Source organism: Ursus americanus, chromosome 19 (genome assembly GCF_024610735.1).
Source record: "Ursus americanus isolate L20-20 chromosome 19, mUrsAme1.1.p, whole genome shotgun sequence".
NCBI lineage: Eukaryota > Metazoa > Chordata > Mammalia > Carnivora > Ursidae > Ursus > Ursus americanus.
The window spans coordinates 8,162,561-8,182,133 of record NC_142145.1 but is presented as its reverse complement, the minus strand read 5'-3'; the positions used below and the strand labels follow the sequence as shown (position 1 = coordinate 8,182,133).

The window sequence follows — 19,573 nt, the reverse complement described above, 5'->3', positions numbered from 1 at the left end:
AGGATACAATCAATTGTATACACACACACACATATAATACACACACACACACACACACACACACGCACACTGCTCTATCAGAAAATTAAGAATCTAAAGTAACTATAGGAGAATATTTAAATCATGTTAGGGTGTTATAAAGACCTACATAAATATATAAGCAAAGGCATAATCATTATATAATTATTAAAACCCAGATTTATGAAACCCTTAAGTAAGCACAGAGATTATTATTGAGAAAATTAATCTCTGACTTCAAATATCTCGAAATTGATTTGTAGAAACAGATTATTCTATAAATGATGGGGGAAGTTAGTGATCATGGAAATTACTGTAGACCCAAAACCAGTTTGGAAATGGCATCTCCACAAATGAACGTCTGTCTCAGAGCCTCTGTTTCCTAATCTATTAAGTGGCAAGTTTTTGTTTTTGTTTTGTTTTTTGCTTAAAACATGGCATTGGAAGAGGACTGAATGAAATAATGTATTTAAAGTATCTGCAAATCTAAATCAGTCTTCACATAAAGAAATCATAACCATGCAGTATACATAGTAGCAACAAATGAATGGAACAGCTAACATGTCCCAGGTATTTGGGGGAGGGGATCACACCAAGTCAATAGGGAGTTTATGCAAATTTTTTGGGATGGTCAGAGCTTGAACTTCTTCTAGAGTGACAGTCTAAGGGATCTTGTCATGTGATTCTGAGTACCTGTCTCAGCATCTGGTACTATGCATGGTGGATAGTCCAAACCTGTGTTTATTACATAGATGAAGGAAGACGAAATAATATGCTGTTATGGCAAGTTAGAGTGTCTGCTGAATTGTATGGGCTCTAGATGAAAACTCTTGGTAATCATCAAAAAATCACCTTTGGGGTGCCTATTTGGTTGGGGTAAGGGGCATGCTACTTTGTCCCTTAGCTTTCATATTTTTCCTCCCTTCAATCAAGTAGTTTCCTTTCTCTCTTAAAATGATTATGTTCCCAATAGGGCTAAGAAATCTTAACTGAAGACATGGGAACATACTGCTCGCTATGGTAAGCTAGAAGAGAAATACACATAATCTTTTGAACTTTTATCAAATATGGACTCTTTATAAACGAACGAGTCATTTATAAAATTTTCAATCTTTATACCTTTTTTTCTTTCTTAAAGAAAAACATCCTGGCTGCTAGGTACTATTGAGTCTTGCCTCAGCAAAAGCCCATACATTCCCTCCAGCTAGAATTCTATACTCCCTATTTTTCCTTGCATCTTATAAAAAGATATAATTTTTAAATTAAAATTTCTTTACACTAGGGAATATCCTACTTTGGAATGTCATGAGTTCCTACGTAAAGGGGGGGGCAGTTCTACATTGTTTTTGATTTTACTAGTTGAACATTTCAATAAATCATTTGCACCCACCAGTAATAGTTATGGTCTCCCTTTCCCCTAGAAGATGACATGCCACGAGCCACTTTTAGTCATAGTTAACTGAAACGCGTGCATAAATCAGACCACTCCGCTCCTCCTCGCAGCTTCTTCGCGAGAGGACGTCGGCGAAGGGCTGCCTCGCCTGATTGCTCCAGTCTCCTCAGCAGCAGAGGGATTAGACACATGCGCACGGTTGGTCTCTTTGTGTGCACCAGGAAGGGCTCGGCGTCGATTTACACTTCCTAATGGGGCAAAGACCTGGAACGCGAGCGTGTGCTCAGGAACAAAAATGCACGTACACAAGGCCACTGAAATAAACAATTGTCTCGCTCCCGTTTGCCTTCTCCTCTTCGGAAGCATCCCCATCGCCCTTTCCCCGGTGTCCAGTTGGGGAGTGGACACTGAGAGCCCCGGAATGAGGAGCCGTGTCCTCAGGAATCCCGCACCCGGGAGAGCGATGCGGGCGGAGGGAACCTGGGTCGGGGGGCGCGACCCTGGGCGCGGGGGGCGGGTGGAGCTCCCCGCCGGAGTCGCGAGGGATGGAGCGCGTCTTGCGAGCGTCTCCGAGCGTAGCCACCCCGCGGGCCAGGGGGAGGGAGCCGGGCGGACGACTCGGCCCGCCCCCCCTTCCCGCCCCTCCCCCCGCGCTGGGGAGCCGCGCGGGTGCGCTCCGGCCAGCTGTGCGCCGCCGAGTGAGGCGCCAGCCGGTGGGTGCTGCCGGGGGCGGCGGCGCGGAGGGGGCGCCCGCAGCTGGCGGCGGCGCGGGCCCGGCGCTCGGCTCGCGGCGGGGGGCGGAGGTGAAGACCGGAACGAGGAGGGCGGGCGCTGCTCGCGGCGCCGGGCCGCGTTCCCCGTCCGCGGTCGCCCTGCCACCAGCCCGCGTCCCCGCCGGCGGGAGCTCGGGGGACCGGGCGGCGGCGCGGCTGTGGCGGCGGCTGGCTGAATGCGAGACCTGCGCGGACCTGGCGGCGGACGGCGGCTCTCGACTCTGGGAAGCCGATCGCGGAGGGGACGAGCCCGAACGCGCTGGCCATGGCCTCCAACTTTAACGACATAGTCAAGCAGGGCTACGTGAAAATCCGCAGCAGGAAGCTGGGGGTGAGTTGCTCCTTGGGCTCTCTCCTTTCCCTGCCCGCGTTTGGCGCGGCTGGCTGTTGTGGGGGGTTGCGGGGTGGGGGGAGAGGTGACCCGCGCGGGGACGGGGGCAAAGAGGGGACCCGGCCCTTTCGCAGACAGCCCGCTTGTTGCTCTACCGGTGTGGGGGCCCGCACCTGCCTCGGGGGGCTCTGCACACCGGGTTGAGGGTTCCGGGAGCGCCTCGGTCCCCATCCTCATGTGCGCGGTGCTGGTTTGGACCACACTGAGAAGTGTAGACGAAAGGGATTGTCAGTTTTAAGATGAATGTGCTTCGGAGGGGGGTTTATATATAGTGCAACCCACAGTGGTCTGTTCTCAAAAGTGTGCGCCTTTCGGGGAGAATTGCTCGGTGTGCAGGAGGTGGACAGACGCTCCTGTATGTGTATTTAGAATCACCATTTTCTAGTCCCCGCTTCCCAAGCCCATTTCGAAATTCTCTTTTGATGCCCTACCGGCCCCGCGCGTCCCCGCCGGCGACTGCCAGCGACTTCAATGCGCCCTGAGCAGTTGCCCAGTGGCAGACTCCCAGGCCGTGTGCGCGCCCGGACAGGTGTACCTGCGCCCGTGTGCAGGCAGGTGTGTGCTCACGGCCGCTGACACGACAGCGTTCGCGACAGCAAAGTTTATGGAGACCTTGTCGTAGTTTTTTCGTGAAAGATGTTCTGCCTGACTTGGGAGAGAAACAGTGTAGACCCCCGGGGGGTTCAGAAGTTCCCTAGTGACCAGACGAGGAGGTAAGAGGGACGCGTTGACCGTCTCAGAGGACCGCGCTGTGGAGCGGAGAGCCCAGGAGGGGAGGGGCGGGCACTTGGGCGCCAAGCCGCCCAGACTTGGCTGACCCAGGGCAGCGTGGGAGCGACGCGCAGGGGGTCGCGGTGGAGGCCGTGGGGCGCGCGCGCGCCGGGAGGTGGGCAACCGAGAACGACCTTGGCGGGCCGGTCCAGAGAAGGAAGGGAAACTCCGTGTGGGGGGAAAGTGCCCCTTACCCGGATTCCCCGTACGTTTCTCTACCTCACTGTTCTCAAAGTTCCATTTCTGCGAAGCTCCGGAATCCTGGGGCAAAGCGGCCTTGAACGAGAACATTCCCCGTGTTCCCTGCTGACTGGATGAATCCTCCAACTTGGAAAGAAAAGGAGGGAGAAGTTCATTTTCTCACTCAAAAAGAAAGAAAAATCAGGCTAAATGTATCATTAGAAAATTGAACTAAGATAGGGCAGAACCCCTAAAAGAGGATGGATCACTACGCACCCAGAAGCCGCCTTGTCAGGAGTTGGTGGACGCAGGTGTGGGGGGCAGGAGGAAGGGAAAGGCAGACTTGTCTTTTTGTGCTGCCTCTGCGGGGTTTCACTATGCAGACTGTACCCCGAGAAGACGAGAGACCCACTCAGAACTTCAGCAGCTCTGTCGAAGCGGGGAGTACGAAACTGGGCGACCACGAAGCCGCCACCTCGCAGCCTGGCGCCTCCGTGCGCAGCTGCGCGCCCTCGCAGGGCGGGAGAGCACGCGCGCCGTGCAGCCCTCCGCCGGGCTTCCAGGGCTGCTCTTGGGCGGAAATTCGCGCCTCATTCTTTTCCACGGAGATGAGGAAGAACCCACGTGTAAAGCTGCAGTTGGCCGGGAGGCTGACGGCTTCTCTCAGCCGGGACGCACTGCTCAAATCTGTCACCCTCACTGTCCAAGCAAGAAAGAGCTGGGAGGGGAGAACCGTTTTAGGAACTTGACCTTTGAAGCCCTTTGCTCGCCCACAGGGTGCTTGCTCATCTTTCTCGCTCTTTCCGTCTTCTTGGAATCTCAATTGTCTGACACCTCAGACGTTATAAGCTAATGGATGATTCAAGGCCCCCGGGGAGATGTGTATCTGCTTCCACAGAGTCACTGTGTACGTGCGAATGAGACTAAGGGCTATAACCCTGAGAAGCCCGTTCCCTGCGCTCTTGGCCCTGGGGTCTGTGGGATTCCTCTCCCATGCCCGGTTTTCAAGGATTTCATACAACAAAAACTGAATATGCCACCTAATTAAAGTATAGGATCGAAGGAAGGAGCATTGACTGCTTCTTGGGTAACCATGGCGTTAACAGCCTTTGAAATGTCCTTTTAAAACACCATTCCTCCTAAAGATGTGAGCAGATGTATTTGCAATCTCAAAGCATCTCTTTCCATACTCACTGTTCAGAGATAACGCCTTTGTAAAGGACACCCTTCAGAGAAAACAATAGAAGCATGTTTATATATAGATTAATTTTATATATAGATTAATTTTGTCTTCCATTTCTGCTGAGAAATGTGAACTTCAGAGTTTGATGTTGGAACAGTTTTGTTTTAATATTAAATCGAAATATTAAACTAAATTAACCTAGTTTATTTTGAAGAATATTATTTATTAAAAAAACTTTAGAGACTTTCTAATCAGAATATTCTAGTATTCAGAAGGGTGATTTCACATGACACAACTTCATCTACATGTTTCTGTGAAGTTTAGTAAGTTAAGTGGGCTTCATAAGACAGTAAAACTATAAGCAAATAATGGGTGCCTTACACGTGAAAAATCATATCCCAAATCATAGAAACAGGATGTATCTAAATATTAAAATTTCATTTTCATAGTTAATAGTACATATTACTAATTTTATGGACTCAGAACTACGGATTTTTCCAAATAAAATAATTTTAATTCAGAAGATACATAATGGTCCTTTTTATGGTTCATATTCAGAACTAAATATCAAAATAATTCTAATGAGATATGCACAGATATTTGATTTATGATGTACAGAACTCACGCTTTCAAAAGCCAAATTTTATAATATTCCAAGGGAAAAAAAACCCTGGGCATGAGGCCAGTGGTATCAGATTATTATGACATGAAAATGTATTTTGAGATGAAATGTTCTACCCTACCCTTTGCTCCTTACAAGTTAGTGTTCCCTGTTGTGCTGAAGGAGGGCAGAAAAGTGCTGCTTGCCCTCTAGGCTGGGGAGCACCCCCATGGAGGTGCTTCCAGGTTGAAGTGGTTGGAAGAGCCCTTGCCAGTCTTCTTAGAGAATCTAGTGCTACCTGTTGAGGACACTACCCTAGCCAGTTATCTGGGTGAAGTAGTTAAGTGTTAAACAATTTTTAGAATGTTTGCTTTGAAATTTGTCTAAACTCATTAAATCAGCCTTTTATTCAGGAAAATAATTTTGAAAAAAAATAGTATTATCCTGGATTTTACCCTTGTCCTTTAAAAATATGTTTTTTTAATCATTAAATTTTAAAGGTATTCAGTCATTAAACATATAATGACATGGGTGTTATAGTCATTTCTTCATAGTCTATGCTAATTTTTCATTATAACGTGTCACTCTATGGATATATTGTTTTCCTTTTGCATGATTTAAAATCCTTTACGACAGTTCAGTTCTTTTGCCCTCTTTATATGTTGCATGATTGGTATTATAATTCACAAGGTACCATGGTGGTCAGTATTTTGTTTTTAAGAAAAGGTTACTTAAAACACTAATTAAAAAAAAAAAAGCAAAAACATGTTGGTCAAAATTGTTTATCTCTTAGCCTTTATTGTCTGTTTCCTTCTGAACACTGACAGGTTGAATTTAGTCAGCAAGGCATATATTATAAAATATCCAATGTATTCTTGGTTTGCAGATAAACTAAAAACTCAGCCACTGAAACCAGTGATATAACTTTATACATGGCTTATTGACTGTATAATGTAGCAAACATAAATGCAGCATTATGGAGGGACATTATCATCACTATCATTAACATCACTGTACAAATTTCAGACTGCCATCATTCGACTAATTCTAGACTCAGCCCTCACGTCCTTGTTTTCAAGGAATTCTATTCAAATATGTCAGTGTGAATATTCACAGGCACATTGTACACAGACAAATAGTATTTTACAGAAATTGCTTTCTATTTCTTTCTCAAAGTCAGGTGAAGGATTTGTATTGGTTTGTGTGGGTATCAAAGGAGTGTCTCAAGATACGGTTGGCATTTGCACATTCAACAAATGATCAAATAATTAAGGAGCATCTACTGTTTATCAGGTGGGGTGTGTGTGTGTGTGTGTGTGTGTGTGTGTGTGTGTGTGACTGTGAATGTCCCAGAGTCATGTCATATTGTCAGGGTTATTGACAGTAAATACCTCCTATATCACTACTACTCATAGTACATTAGGCCAGGAATAGTCACTTTACCCTAACCTAGCTGTAAGGGAAGCAGGCAAATGTAGAGGAACACATCTGGAGTGTGTGATGAGCCCCATCTTCATGAGCTGAACACCTAGTCAGGATTTTCTCTTTTGCATAGTCTCCATTTGTTTCAACAGCTCTCTGTGAATTCATCTACATCTTGCCCTCTCTCCCTCCTTTTTTTTTTTTTATTTTTGTTTTTGTTTTTTCTCCCTCCTTGATTAAAACCTTGGGACACTTCCATCCCTGGCTTGATGATTATTGATATTCCTCCTATAAATTATTTGGGTTTTCCTGTCCTTCCACAAACAGCTTTGTTCTGATGATAGAAGAGAGTAGTTTTTCATGAGAGATGTTTATGAAAATTTACCCCTTTACAGAAGCTCATTCATTAATATAAATGGGAATCTTCCTGTGTGCATTTGCATTGTTTTGGTTGATTAGAGCAATTAAAAATTTATCTGGTTTCCTGTATATCTAGAAAGTATTTTATGAAGAGTGATTTTTATCTTATATGACATGCATTACCAATTTGCTAGGAATTAGATGTATTAAATATATTTAAGATAAAATATGTAAATAACTTAATGATTTTGACCATTCGAAAGTTAAAAGGACTCTCAGGATCATTACTTCAGATATGAATTCTCAATCTGTGGTTTTAAAGCATGGAAGTTGTATTGGGTGTACTTAATCTTTTCTCATTGTAGAATATTCTGTATACTGGACATTGCTTTCTGAAAAAGATCCATTATATCCATGGTAATTTATCATTTATCTCTTTCTCATTAAATACAGAATTTAGAATGCATGAAAGTCTAATTATTTTAGCTATTTTTATTTTAGATTCTTGTTTATGGTGACTCTTATGTATGTGTTTAACACTGTATACATTCCACTTAATTTCTTTATCTATGTCTATATCTATCTATATCTCTGCAAGAATTACTGGATCTTAGAATTTTAGAGTTGAAAGAAGTCTTGTATACATTCTGTAGAATCCCTATGTATTAATTTGTTTACAATTGTGTGTGTATGACATTTCAGGTATTTTCAGAAATTAGTGAGATTTTTTGTCTTTTTAAAAAATCCTTATGCGTGCACACGGGCATGCCTGATGTTCTTTGAACTTTCAAGACTTAAAGCCAAAAACAAGGAAAATAAAAGTAAGCCTAACTGTAAAAATGCTTTGCCGGATTTTGATATTAAATGATTATGTCTATGCACTACCTGGGGCAACCTGTTAAATCAGGAGTGAGATACAAAGGTTCATATCTCAGTTTTTATCTTAATATATTTACACATGACTGCTGGCAAGGTGAATCTTAAAAGATGGCATTTCTTCAGATAACAAAGATTATACTCAGTACTTAGGGAAATCTTTCAAATGACTGAAATAAATTGTGAGTGGTCAGATATCTTTGTAAGATTTACACTGCCAATTTCCTTAAATGTCTTTCAGAAGTGCTCAGTAATGGTTGATATTTAGGATCAGTCTAAAATAACACACAAAAATAGTTTAATTTGAAGCCTATGTCTTTGAAATAGGTGTGATCCATTTTGGTGAAGTCCGTTTGGATCATGATAACCCATGTGAATAATAGTGAGTAGGACTAGTAAGTATCCATGTCTTTGGTCTATTTCTGTTGCCATCCACTTCATTTCAGAAACTATACGAAGATAAATAGTAAGCAATACAAACAAAATAAAAATTACCTGGTTTCCCACCATCTAATGATCTTTCCTAGATTTTGTAAATTTTGAAGTTTTAGCTTAAGGAAAAAATAATTTCTATCAAATGGGACAAACTAGTTAAAAGAAAATACTATAACTTCTTTACTTCAGTTTTATTGCTTTTGTCTCACGTGACTCACAGTGTTTTCTTTTTTTCTTCAAGCTCTGGTAACTTTGTCCACAAAGAGCTCAAGAATGTAGGTAGAGAACATTTTCATTAACTTTCTGCATAAATCTCCATTAGTTTTATTTTAGGATACAGAGCAGGATTATCCTTTGAGTACTTCCTTTTTATATTACAACACTATTCCTCAATGAGAGTATTGCACCTGTCAGTCAAATTGAATGGAATAAGAAATGATATTTTGTTATTAGTAGAGAACAGAAAACTCATTTAATAAAGAAATGTTCTCATGTTTGAAATAAATGGTGGTTGTAATATTTGAACATGTGCAAAGTATTTCTCCTGTCATTGTACTAAATTCATTGTAAAAAGCTTGGCTAATATTTTGGCTTAATAGCAAAATGACTGAGAGGACAAACAGTTTGAATTTTGATTTGAGGCTTCATAATAGTAACATAATCATTTTGCATTTTGGCGTACCATGCATTTTCCAGTTTATAAAGGTTTTCCACATATATTATCTTACATGATTTTCCCAGCATGCTTTTGAAAGTATATTTAATTATTTTACCTTTTATACATGAACTCAAATCCAAAAGAAGTAAAGTGAATCAGCCAGAGTTACAGAGAGACAGATTGGGTTTGTGTGTGGATGTGTATACTCAAATCTGGGTATCCTAACTTCAGGGGCACTGTTACATCTACCATGCAACAGCTTCCACTTACCAATATATGTAGACAGGCAGCAACACAGCTATGTGTACTATTCAAAGTAAATGTGTTTTCTTCATTTGGTTACTTAATGTACAGTTAATGTTATCATTCACTTGACTCAACTTTAAGTTATTTACATTGCGGTTGAAAGTGCTACTGGCAGGTGGGAGGTGGTGGAAATGGCTGAAGGCAATCAAAGGACAGACAGACTTCTGGTTGTAAGCTCTAGAGGTGGAATGTAGAGCATGGTGTCTATAGCTAACGATACAGTATTGTATTCTTTTTAAAGTTCTTGGGAGAGTAGATCTTTAAAGTTCTCCTCACAAGAAAAAAAGTTGTACCTAGGTGAGGTGATGTAAACTAAACTTAGTGTGGTCATCATTTCCCAATGTATACATGTATCAAAACATTATGTTGTATACCTTAAACTTATACAACGTAATAAATCAATTGCATCTCAATAAGACTGGAAAAAAGTGCTATTTAGTGAGAGAATTTATGCCACAATAAGGAGATACCATGCAGATCTTTTCCCAGACCACTTTGAACAGCTGTGATTTCATTTTCATTGTACCATCTAAAAACTGGCTCATTTCTCCTTTCAAGAATAGAGAACAGGCTCTAAAATACAGCTGATAGTATCTATGTAGAATTTAAAATTTTTAAAAAAGATATAAATCTATTTATTTTAGCATTACCTTTATTTATCTTTTAAGGTAATTATATAAAAGATTATGTTTAAGTTAACGTAATAAAAAATGAATTCATTTAGAAAACATCATTTAAAAATAGTACACATTTGCTGGAATCTGGCAAATCAAAAGATGGTATGTAGTGATGGTGTCATGCAGCAAATAACGTGATATTGTTACCCAAATCCGGAGACATTGGGCAGTGCTGAACCAGACTGTGACCTCTACCTGCAAGGCTTGGTTCTTTATTTGTTGTGTTGCTTGCTACTTTTAAGAGGAAGGAATTGAAATAGATATACTTAAATGATGTTTCTTTCTTTTTTTTTTGTTCTCTTATTTAAAAAAATTTCTATATGTCATTCTGTTACTTATGTGTAGGTATTTATATAAGATATATTACATGGATAAACATGTACAATTATTTTTCTCTTGATTTTTTCTTTGTAAACATGAAATTGGTTTTCTCTGATCATTCAGTATCCTTTAAAATATGTATGAGTGTGTGTTTATGTATGTGTGTGCATACATAGATACATATATACATGTATATGCATGCATGTGTTAAATATAATGGTATATATTCCCTAATACATGTAAGTCCTCACACACACTGAATTATATACAAATATAATAGGAAGGATAACAGGAGAAGAAAATGTTCATAAAAATGTCTTAATGGCATACAAGCTAAGTGTTTATTATATAAATTATTACATGTTCACATTATTGTTTGGAAAAAAATTTGATATTAGCCTAAAATTGAAATTTAGCATCCCTTTCAAAAACTATGGCTTTTAAAGGTTTGCAACCAGTAAGAGAACATTTTTTATCTCTGTTTACATAACCCTAGTGAAATTTCTAGCATACTATCGAAGAAAAAGAATGAAAGCATGCTTTTTACATATTTGAACTTGCTTTGAAAAGTATGCCTTTTCAGTTAACTTACTAGGAAATAGGAATACGTCTCTGTGAATGTGTTAAGGACCCTGGGGCTGTGCTGTAGAAAGCATCCATGTCATCATTTTCCTGAGGCTTTTATAGACTTCATTACACTTTGGAATCTTTAAGTATTAGCTCTGTGAGTCTTCTTAACAAAAGCACATCTAGTCCCAAATCATGATGCTGAGTTTAACTGGAAGCTACCAAATTATGTATAAGTATGAAATGTGTTTTTCTGTACATTTAAAATAGCAGTTATTTAAAACTCTGACGGCTGCTTAACACACATACTCTTGCTTTCTGATACTTTACATGATTATCTAAATTCCTCAGACCTCTGTTTAAAAAAAGGGGGGTCCTCAGTTATGACTGCATGTTGGAGTTACTTCCAGAGCTTGCACTTTTCCTCATTGAATTGGTCTGGCTGGGTTTTGAGCATGGATATGCTTTTGAAGCTCCCCAGGGGTTTTTACTGTGGTGCAATGGTTGATAATCTTTATCATACCGTGAGGATTTGGGTAGAAATAAGGAAAATGTGAGTTCTGTTTGACCACTCTAAGCCACTAAAAACACTGTTATTAGTGCTCAGACTTCTGAATTGGCATTCCTGAAATATAAAGCTAGTTATCCCATAAATCAGTCACATAATGCTAACTCCTGACAGTCTATAAGCCTTTATAATGTGAATACAAAAATGATAAAGTAGAAATGTCTTCCAGGGATAGAATTTCACTTCTAAAACAATGTGGTGGACATAACTCAAAATTTTCTAAAGACTCTGAATCATTCTTTCTGTCAGTTTTCTTGATGCCCAGCTGATGCTTCTGCTATCAATATGGCGACTCTCAAAAGACTTCCTTCTTCTACTTTGTGTATTCCAATCTAAGTAATTACAATACCATGGGTGTTTAAATTTTACTTCAGTTAGAACTCAGTAAGTTCTGAATGATGCTGTAATGGTTTTCCTTATTGGAGATTCAGTGTTTCAGACTTTATTAAAGAAAAAACCCCATCCCTTAGAGTCAATTTGATATTCTTCATAGGTCTGGGTTTATGGCTGTGCAAGGCAGTCACTGCTGTGTAGCAACACATTCTTGTTGTCCCAGAGGCTTCTTTTGTTCTGTCTCTTGTTCTTTGTCTCCTAATGAGGAGACAGAGCATGAGTGAATGGGTGGGGGAGAGAATTGGGGAAATGTATGGCAAATACCTACTGAGTACACATGGACAGTATGTGCTTTCTGGTTTGCAGAGACAGTAACACCAAACTGAGAAATCATGAATATAGAAGGCTTTGTTGTGAGTTCCATGCAGAAGTAATAGCATACCTAAATAATTATATGTGTCTGGTTGGGTGGGGAACGTTGAGGTAAGGCCCAGAATAAAGGGCTTATAATGTTCTAAGAACCCACGAAGTCACTGATGTATTTTATAAGAAGGGTTAATGTTCATTTTCAACTTAGCAACATCCCTGAACCTTGAGTGTATAATTCATTGTAGTACAGTAGTATTTGGGCAAGAAGACCAATGAGCGGTGAGTTTTAGTATCCTAGAAAGGCCTGTTTTACTTCTAGTGGCTAGCCATGATTGAGAATCACTGACATAGAACTATTTTTTTTTTTCTAGCACTGCAAAGAGGTAAGTCTTCTAACTATCACTGTTTGCACTGAGAAGTTAGCTGTCTTATTGTCACCTTTTGAAAATCATTAGACTTTTCCCCTGGCCTACATTGAACACCCTCATTTTCTGGTTTTCAGGAATTTTGCTATGCTATGTGTAAATGTAGTTTTAATTCTCTTTATTATTCTTGGGTTTACAGTGCTTCTGGGTTTTATGGCTTGATATGTTTCTTCAGTTCTGAAAAGTTATTTGCTGTTTCCCCTTCTGTCATATCAATTCTGTCCATTCTTTTCTCTTCTTCCTTATTCATATGCTGGATCATTTATACCATATTTTCTGTGCTTCTGTGCTTTTTTCTTTTTCATTCTTTTTTTCCCTCAAAGCTTCAGAATATTTTCTTCAGATGTGTCTTCCATTTCACTAATTTTTTACTCAACTGAGAATAATCTGTTAAATTTATTCATTGTATTCAGCTTAAGTTATTTTTTCAGGTCTACAATTTTCAGCTAATCATGTTTTTTTTAGAATGTCCTATAGAAGTAAATTCTCAGTTTTGTCTTTGGTAGGCTTCAATACATTCAAGTAGATGATTTTTGTATTTTTCCAGCTTTTCTAATTGTCAACATGCAGGCTTGACTGAGTTAGCTAGTACACCACTAACAGGAATGAAACATTTTCAGCTGGTTGAATTTTGTAGCGATTTCCATGTGGGGAAACAGAGGCCATGTGGTTCTCCAGAACTCCACTGAGAGCCAAGAGAGTTAGTTGGCTGTAGCTCTTCCTTAGAGGTGAGCCCCTCTTGCTGTGGTAATTTTGTCTTTGGATATTTTCGGACAGGTTATCTATCTGTGTAGGAGAACTAGAGTTCTAGTGAAATTGAAAAAGAATGAAGGTATTTGAGTGATAGACTAACCATGACTGTGGCTGGTAGTGTGTTTGTGTGTAACCTGCCTCTGCATAAAAATGGGGGCGGGGAATGAGGCAAGAAGCAGGTAGAAGCCTGCTCTAGCATTTGACTTAATGAACAAGGCCAAATATTTCTGTCCCTTTCAGCAGTGGTTTTTAGCACTGGGTGCATATTACAATCACAGGAGATGGTTTTTAGTGCTGTTGTTTTTTTTTTTTTTTTTTTTTTTGCAATGACAATTTTTCCTTCCAGGTATTCTTATTTAGTTGATCTCTGGGCAATAGAATTGTTTGTGCATTTGTGTTTGTTTCATTTGGCGTTAATCTACCCAAGCGACTCTACAATAAATGACATACTTTTCACCAGAATTCAGAACAAGTTGTGTATCACTATATATGACCACAGAACTCTCCTGAACTAGAGTAAATTGGTATAGTATGCCTCTGTAAGTAGTTAAATGAATTAACAACATGAATCCGATATTCATCATTTAGTTTTTCACCCAGCATTTCAATCTTTTCCCATATATTTGGAGAGCATCCCCCCCCCAAGATGTTGAAGATGAGAAATGATACCTCACATTATAGAAGATGAAATTCCAAAAATATTCCTTCCTCATATCTTTTGCTGCTAGGGCATGAGGAATGAGCTAGGTATTAACCAATTACATGACCAGACGTTGAGTTAGTGATAAAAAAGGCAACCCAGGATAGGGATCTTCACAGTGGACAACAGAGTAATTGTTTCCACTGGATTGATGTATTGATGCAAAAGTATAAGCAATGTGAACTGTTGTACCTACTGTCCAAAAGCAGTAGCCTTATCGAGAAACTTAATGATTTAAGAGATCACTTATGGTTGTTTAGGCTTGACCCTGGTTCTCCAGCCCTCTATTCCTCATTTGAAGTAATGAAACATTTAATATATTTCCTTCTATCTAAATCAGCCAGTGTCAACTTCTTTTACAACTGATAGTAACCAATACCTCTGACAGATAAAATGGCATTATTGGAAGTGACCCAATTAAGTTTTAGAATACACTAAGATAATTAATTTTTAAAGTCATGGATATGAAATGTCTTTCCTTACCGAAATGTAGACCCTAGAATTCATTTTCTATTGCAGTCACTGCTGGTTTGGGCATTTAGCACACCATTCGTGAATTATTCTGTTCACCCATGTAGGAGCTTTGATGAGAGCATACATTCAGACCATATAATTAGGAGAATGTTTGTTTTAAAAGAGGGACCCACACAAATGTACCCAATGAATTTCTGACAGAAGTACAAAAGCGAATCAGTGAAGGAAGGATACCTTTTCAACAAATGTTGCTGGGGCAGTTGGACATCCCTGGGCAAAGTAAATGAACTTCAGCATAAACCTCACACCTTGTAACTCAAAATATATCATGGACTTAAGTGTAAAAAGTAAAACTATAGAAGTTTTGGCAAAATGTATAAGAAAATCTTTGGAAACTGGGTCTGGGCAAAGAGTTCTTGGACTTGACATCCAAAGCATAAGCCATAAAAGAAAAAAATTGATCAATTAACCTCATCAAAATTAAAAATGTTTGATTTATGGAAGAGCCCATTAAGAGGATGAAAAAAAAATTGCTGTAGGCCAGGAGAAAATATTTACAAACTACTATCTCTAACAGAGAGCTAGTATAAAAAACCCATAAAACTCTATGGTAAAATTTAAAAACAACAACAATTCAATTCGAAAATGGGCAAAAGACATGAACTGACACTTCACAAAAGTTGCTATGCAGATGGCAAATAAGCAGATGTTCGGTATTATTAGCCATTAGGGAGATGCAAATTAAACCACCACGAGCTATCAGTACACACCTACTAGAAAGGCTAAAATAAAAAACAGTGACAACCCCAAATGCTGGCAAGAAGGCAGAAAAACCGAACCCCTTGTACATTGCTGTGGGAACGTGAAATGATGGTTCCCATACTCTTGAAAACAATTTGGCATACAGCCCATCAACTGCAGTCTTGGACGTTCATCCCAGAGACATGAAAACTTTCTGTTCATGCACAGACCTCTGCACGAATGTTCATAGCAGCTTTATTGGAAACACCCCGAACTAAACAAACCAGATGTCCGTCGCCGGGTGAATGGTTAAGTAAACTATAGCGTATGCATATCATGGGATACTAAGGGATCAAAAGAACTAAACTATTAACATGCACAACAATGAATCTCCAGAAGATTATGTTGAGTGTGTGAAAAAAAAAAAACAATCCCGAAAGGTTATAAACCGTGTGATTTACTTTATGTAGTATTTTTGAGACATAAAATTGTGGAAGTGAAGAACAGGTTTGTAGTAGCCAGAGAGTATGGACAGGGAAGCAGGAGAGGGATTTGTGTGTGGCTGTGCTGATAAAGGGGCAGCGTGAGGCATCCCTGTGGTGATGGAAACCTTCTGTATCTCGACTGTGCTCCTGTGGAGATCCTGGCTGTAATATTGGATTATAGTTTTATCAGATGTTCCCATAGGGGAAAACTGAGTAAAGACTATGCAGGGTCACTCTATATTACTTCTTATAACTGCATGTGGAACTACAATTATCTCAAAATAAAAAGGTGTAATTAAAAAATGTAAGAGAGGCATCAAAATGTAGCCCTATTTTACAAGCAGGATAAGTGATCTTTTGGGGCCTAGTTATTATGGGAGTAGTTTAGAAAAACTGAAAGAGCACAATCTTTAGCATCAATCAGCCTGGATTTAATTACTAACTCTGCCAGTTAGAGCTGTGTAACCTGTGGGAATCTTCAAATATCTTTGAGCCTCACTTTTCTTATTTGTAAAATGGGTTGCAAGACCTCGTTCTGTTTTGTTAATGTTAGGTAGGTAATATTTTACAAGTTCTAAAACAGTGCTTGGTCTAGGATGTACAAAACCCTTGAAAGGGCTTTTAAACAGATACCAGATGTCTTGGCACAGCCCTCTGAAAGGGAACACACATCCTTGCAGCTCTTCTCAACCAGGGTTCCCTGAGCAAAGAAAGCTTAATGTGAGTAATGCTGCCATGAACATGGGAGCACAGGTATCTCTATGAGATCCTGATTTTAATTTCTTTGGATCTATATCCAGAAAGAGGAATTGCTGGATCATAGGGTAGTTCTATTTTTAACTTCTTGAGGAACCTCCATATTGTTTTCCATACTGGCTGCATCAATTTGTATCCCAGCTGACAGTGCCCAAAGGTTTCTTCTTCTCGGCATCTGTGCCAACACTGGTTATCTTGTCTTTTTGATGAGAGCCATTCAACAGGTATGAAGTGTGGTGAGGTGGCATCTCATTGCAGTTTTGATTTGCAATTCCCGGATGATTAGAGGAACTTTTTGTGTACCTTTTGCCATTTGGATGTCTTCTTTGGAAAACTGTCTATTTAATTTCTCTGTCCATTTTTTAACTATGTTGTTTAGGTTTTTTGCTGTTGAGTTGTCTGAGTTCTTTATGTATTGTGGATATTAACCCCTTATTAGATATATGTTTCACAAATATTTTCTCCAACTCCCCAGGTTGCCTTTTAATTTTATTGGTTTCTTTTGCTGTGCAGAAGCTTTAGTTTGAGGTATTCTTCCTCTCTCTGAATGGTGAAGAATGTAAATGTTGATCATTTTGCAATTGCAATTTAGTGTTCTCTGTGAAATGAGGTTTATATAAGCTACATTTACCCACAGGACACCTTAATTACTAGGAGCCAAGGGCCTTGAACACTCCATTGACTCTAGAAACAAACAGCAGTGCAAAAACTTCTCTGCCTTTGATTTTGAGCTCTAAATGACCACCTTGTCCAAATTTTTAAAAACATCATTACTTAGAGGAAGATAACATTCAGCAGTATTTCAGTGATATTTCATTTTGTGTCTTCTGAAAAAGATCACTTGGCTACATTCCCATCCAAAAAGTGTCATTAGCCATTTTGGTGCTCAAGGTGATACCTACTCTCAGCTCCTTTTGAAATGATAATAAAACTGTCCAGAATATCTGGTAAATAAAGTTCCAAGTGAAGCATCTAAGAAGTTTCAGATATTATGCTCTCTGGTGACAGGTTCATTTCAATACCTGAATAGAACATGAAGGGGGAGCAATAACATGACTTTAAAAAAGGCAAGCATAACGACACCTGATGTATTTGGACATCCATGACTCATTTAGGATTCAGAGTCAATGGTGAAAGAAATAATTCCTTTGCTATGAGCTTTGAATCTGTAACATGTTGGATACATTTTTTTCCAATAAAAATACCAAAGATATATTTATATATAATATGTATTAACTAAGGCTACATTAATATGAAATTTATCAAGGAAGAAGTGGTAAAAAGAGCCAAAAGAAAAATTGGTATGTGCCATACATAGGGGATACAATGGTAAATAAAACCCAGTGCCAGATTAGTCCAGCCTGGCAAGAAAGAGGGCAGTCAATAAATCTTTGCTAAATTGTTAAATAAGTTCACGTTCAGAACTGTCCTACCATGGTTTTGATTGGCATGTGTAGGACTATGGGCAGTGCCTTCCTAGGCACTCTGTAATTCCCCCCTTTGTAATTAGCCTTAGCAGCCAATTGAATTGCAATACAAGACTGTAATTGGCAATATGTCACCCAAAAGATGTCTTGTATCCTTCCTAAAATATGCTATTCAGTGCTTCATTTTTGCAAAATATATTTCTTAGTTTCCCCTAAAAATATTTTCTGAAAATTCTTCGGTAAAGCATGAAAATTTAGTATCCTCTCAAGGAAGGATCCATATAACAACAGAAAAACCCCAAAGTGCGTTAGTTTTTTGGAGGAAATGTTTTGGTTGAAAGGTTACCTAAATTTAAAAAAAAAAAAAAAAGCTCTGCAACATTATCTTTAAATGTATTTCTCATATTGTGATGTTATATTTCAGTTGCTATTTTGACTATTTTTAATGTATATATTTGTTTTTAATATCGGTTGTGAACTTTCGGATAGTACAGAAGTAGGATCTGTGGTAACTTTTCCAGGTTCCATGAAGAATCATACCAACAACTCATTTTTTTTAATACTATTTTAGAGTTTAAAACCTGCTTTTGCATGTAATTCTCCATTGAAAGAGCATACTCCTCAGTGTGGAGGTCAGATGTCATCACTTTATATAGGAAGGCTGTGATGTAAAGGGATGTGGGATAACACACATAAGTCTGAAGGCTCAGTTCTTTTGCACAGATGTCTAGTGCCTTCTCAGAATACCTGTTCTAATCACTGCACACATTGTGATGACAATGTATTACTCTGACAACGGCACCCCGACTAGGACATGGTATACTTTTTCTTAATAACCTATAATAATTATGAAGCTCCTATTTCCCCAATTTAATATCTCTGCTCCAGTGCTTAGTTTCTGCTGAGTGTTGCAATTCCTAATCTCAGAGGTAATGCATGAATGGTTCCTTAGATCTCTTTATCACTTTCCCTGTGATATGTGCAATCTGCCAACCTTGAAACCCTAAGATATATGCATGACTTTAAATACTTTAGAGAATTAAGAAATTTTCTCACCGGCCTTTATTCTTTTAACATAAAGAAACATTATCGAAGTCGTCCTATATGCAAAAGTATATACACTCTGTAATAGGTTTTCTTCCATCTCATCGATGTCGATTTTTATGACATGTGATTTTATGACCTACGGGGAGTTGGTGGATCCCACACTTCTACCTACGATTACATTGTTGGTGTCTCTGAAACAACTCTGCACAGACCTCTGCCTCAGGAAAACCCAGTATTTCAGATGATTAATGTGATAACCTCAACTCAAAGGTTCCAAGCTCTGAGCATCACACAGTATAGTGGAGAAAACAACCTTTGGTTGAGTCCATTGACTTTCCAGCACTGTACCTCATGTATTAGTTGACTGCTAAGTGCCAAAAGGCTAGTCAGTGGGATTATTGTAAACTGAAAAGAGGATGAAATATGTCACGTGCCTGGCATATGGTAGACCCCACACTCTTTTACCAATTGGCACTGGTATTTCTAAGCAACGAGCACTGATTTTCTTGGCAAATTAAGGAGTATCATCATTTTTGAGTATTTTATATTTAATACCACCCCCT

The 19,573-nt window shown here is 39.3% G+C and overlaps 1 protein-coding gene across 2 annotated transcripts in view; it reads left to right on the top strand.

Moving 5' to 3' along the window:
- Window positions 1–2,179: 2,179 nt before the first annotated feature.
- Window positions 2,180–19,573, top strand: part of DOK6 (docking protein 6) — a 359,455-nt gene continuing 342,061 nt past the window's right edge. For both annotated transcript variants that reach the window (XR_015727578.1, XM_045790250.2), the window contains exon 1: window positions 2,180–2,515. Coding sequence is in view for 1 of the 2 variants with exons in the window: in XM_045790250.2 (XP_045646206.1) it covers window positions 2,450–2,515 (66 nt within the window). In the remaining variant the exon portion in view is untranslated. The remainder of the gene's footprint in view (window positions 2,516–19,573) is intronic.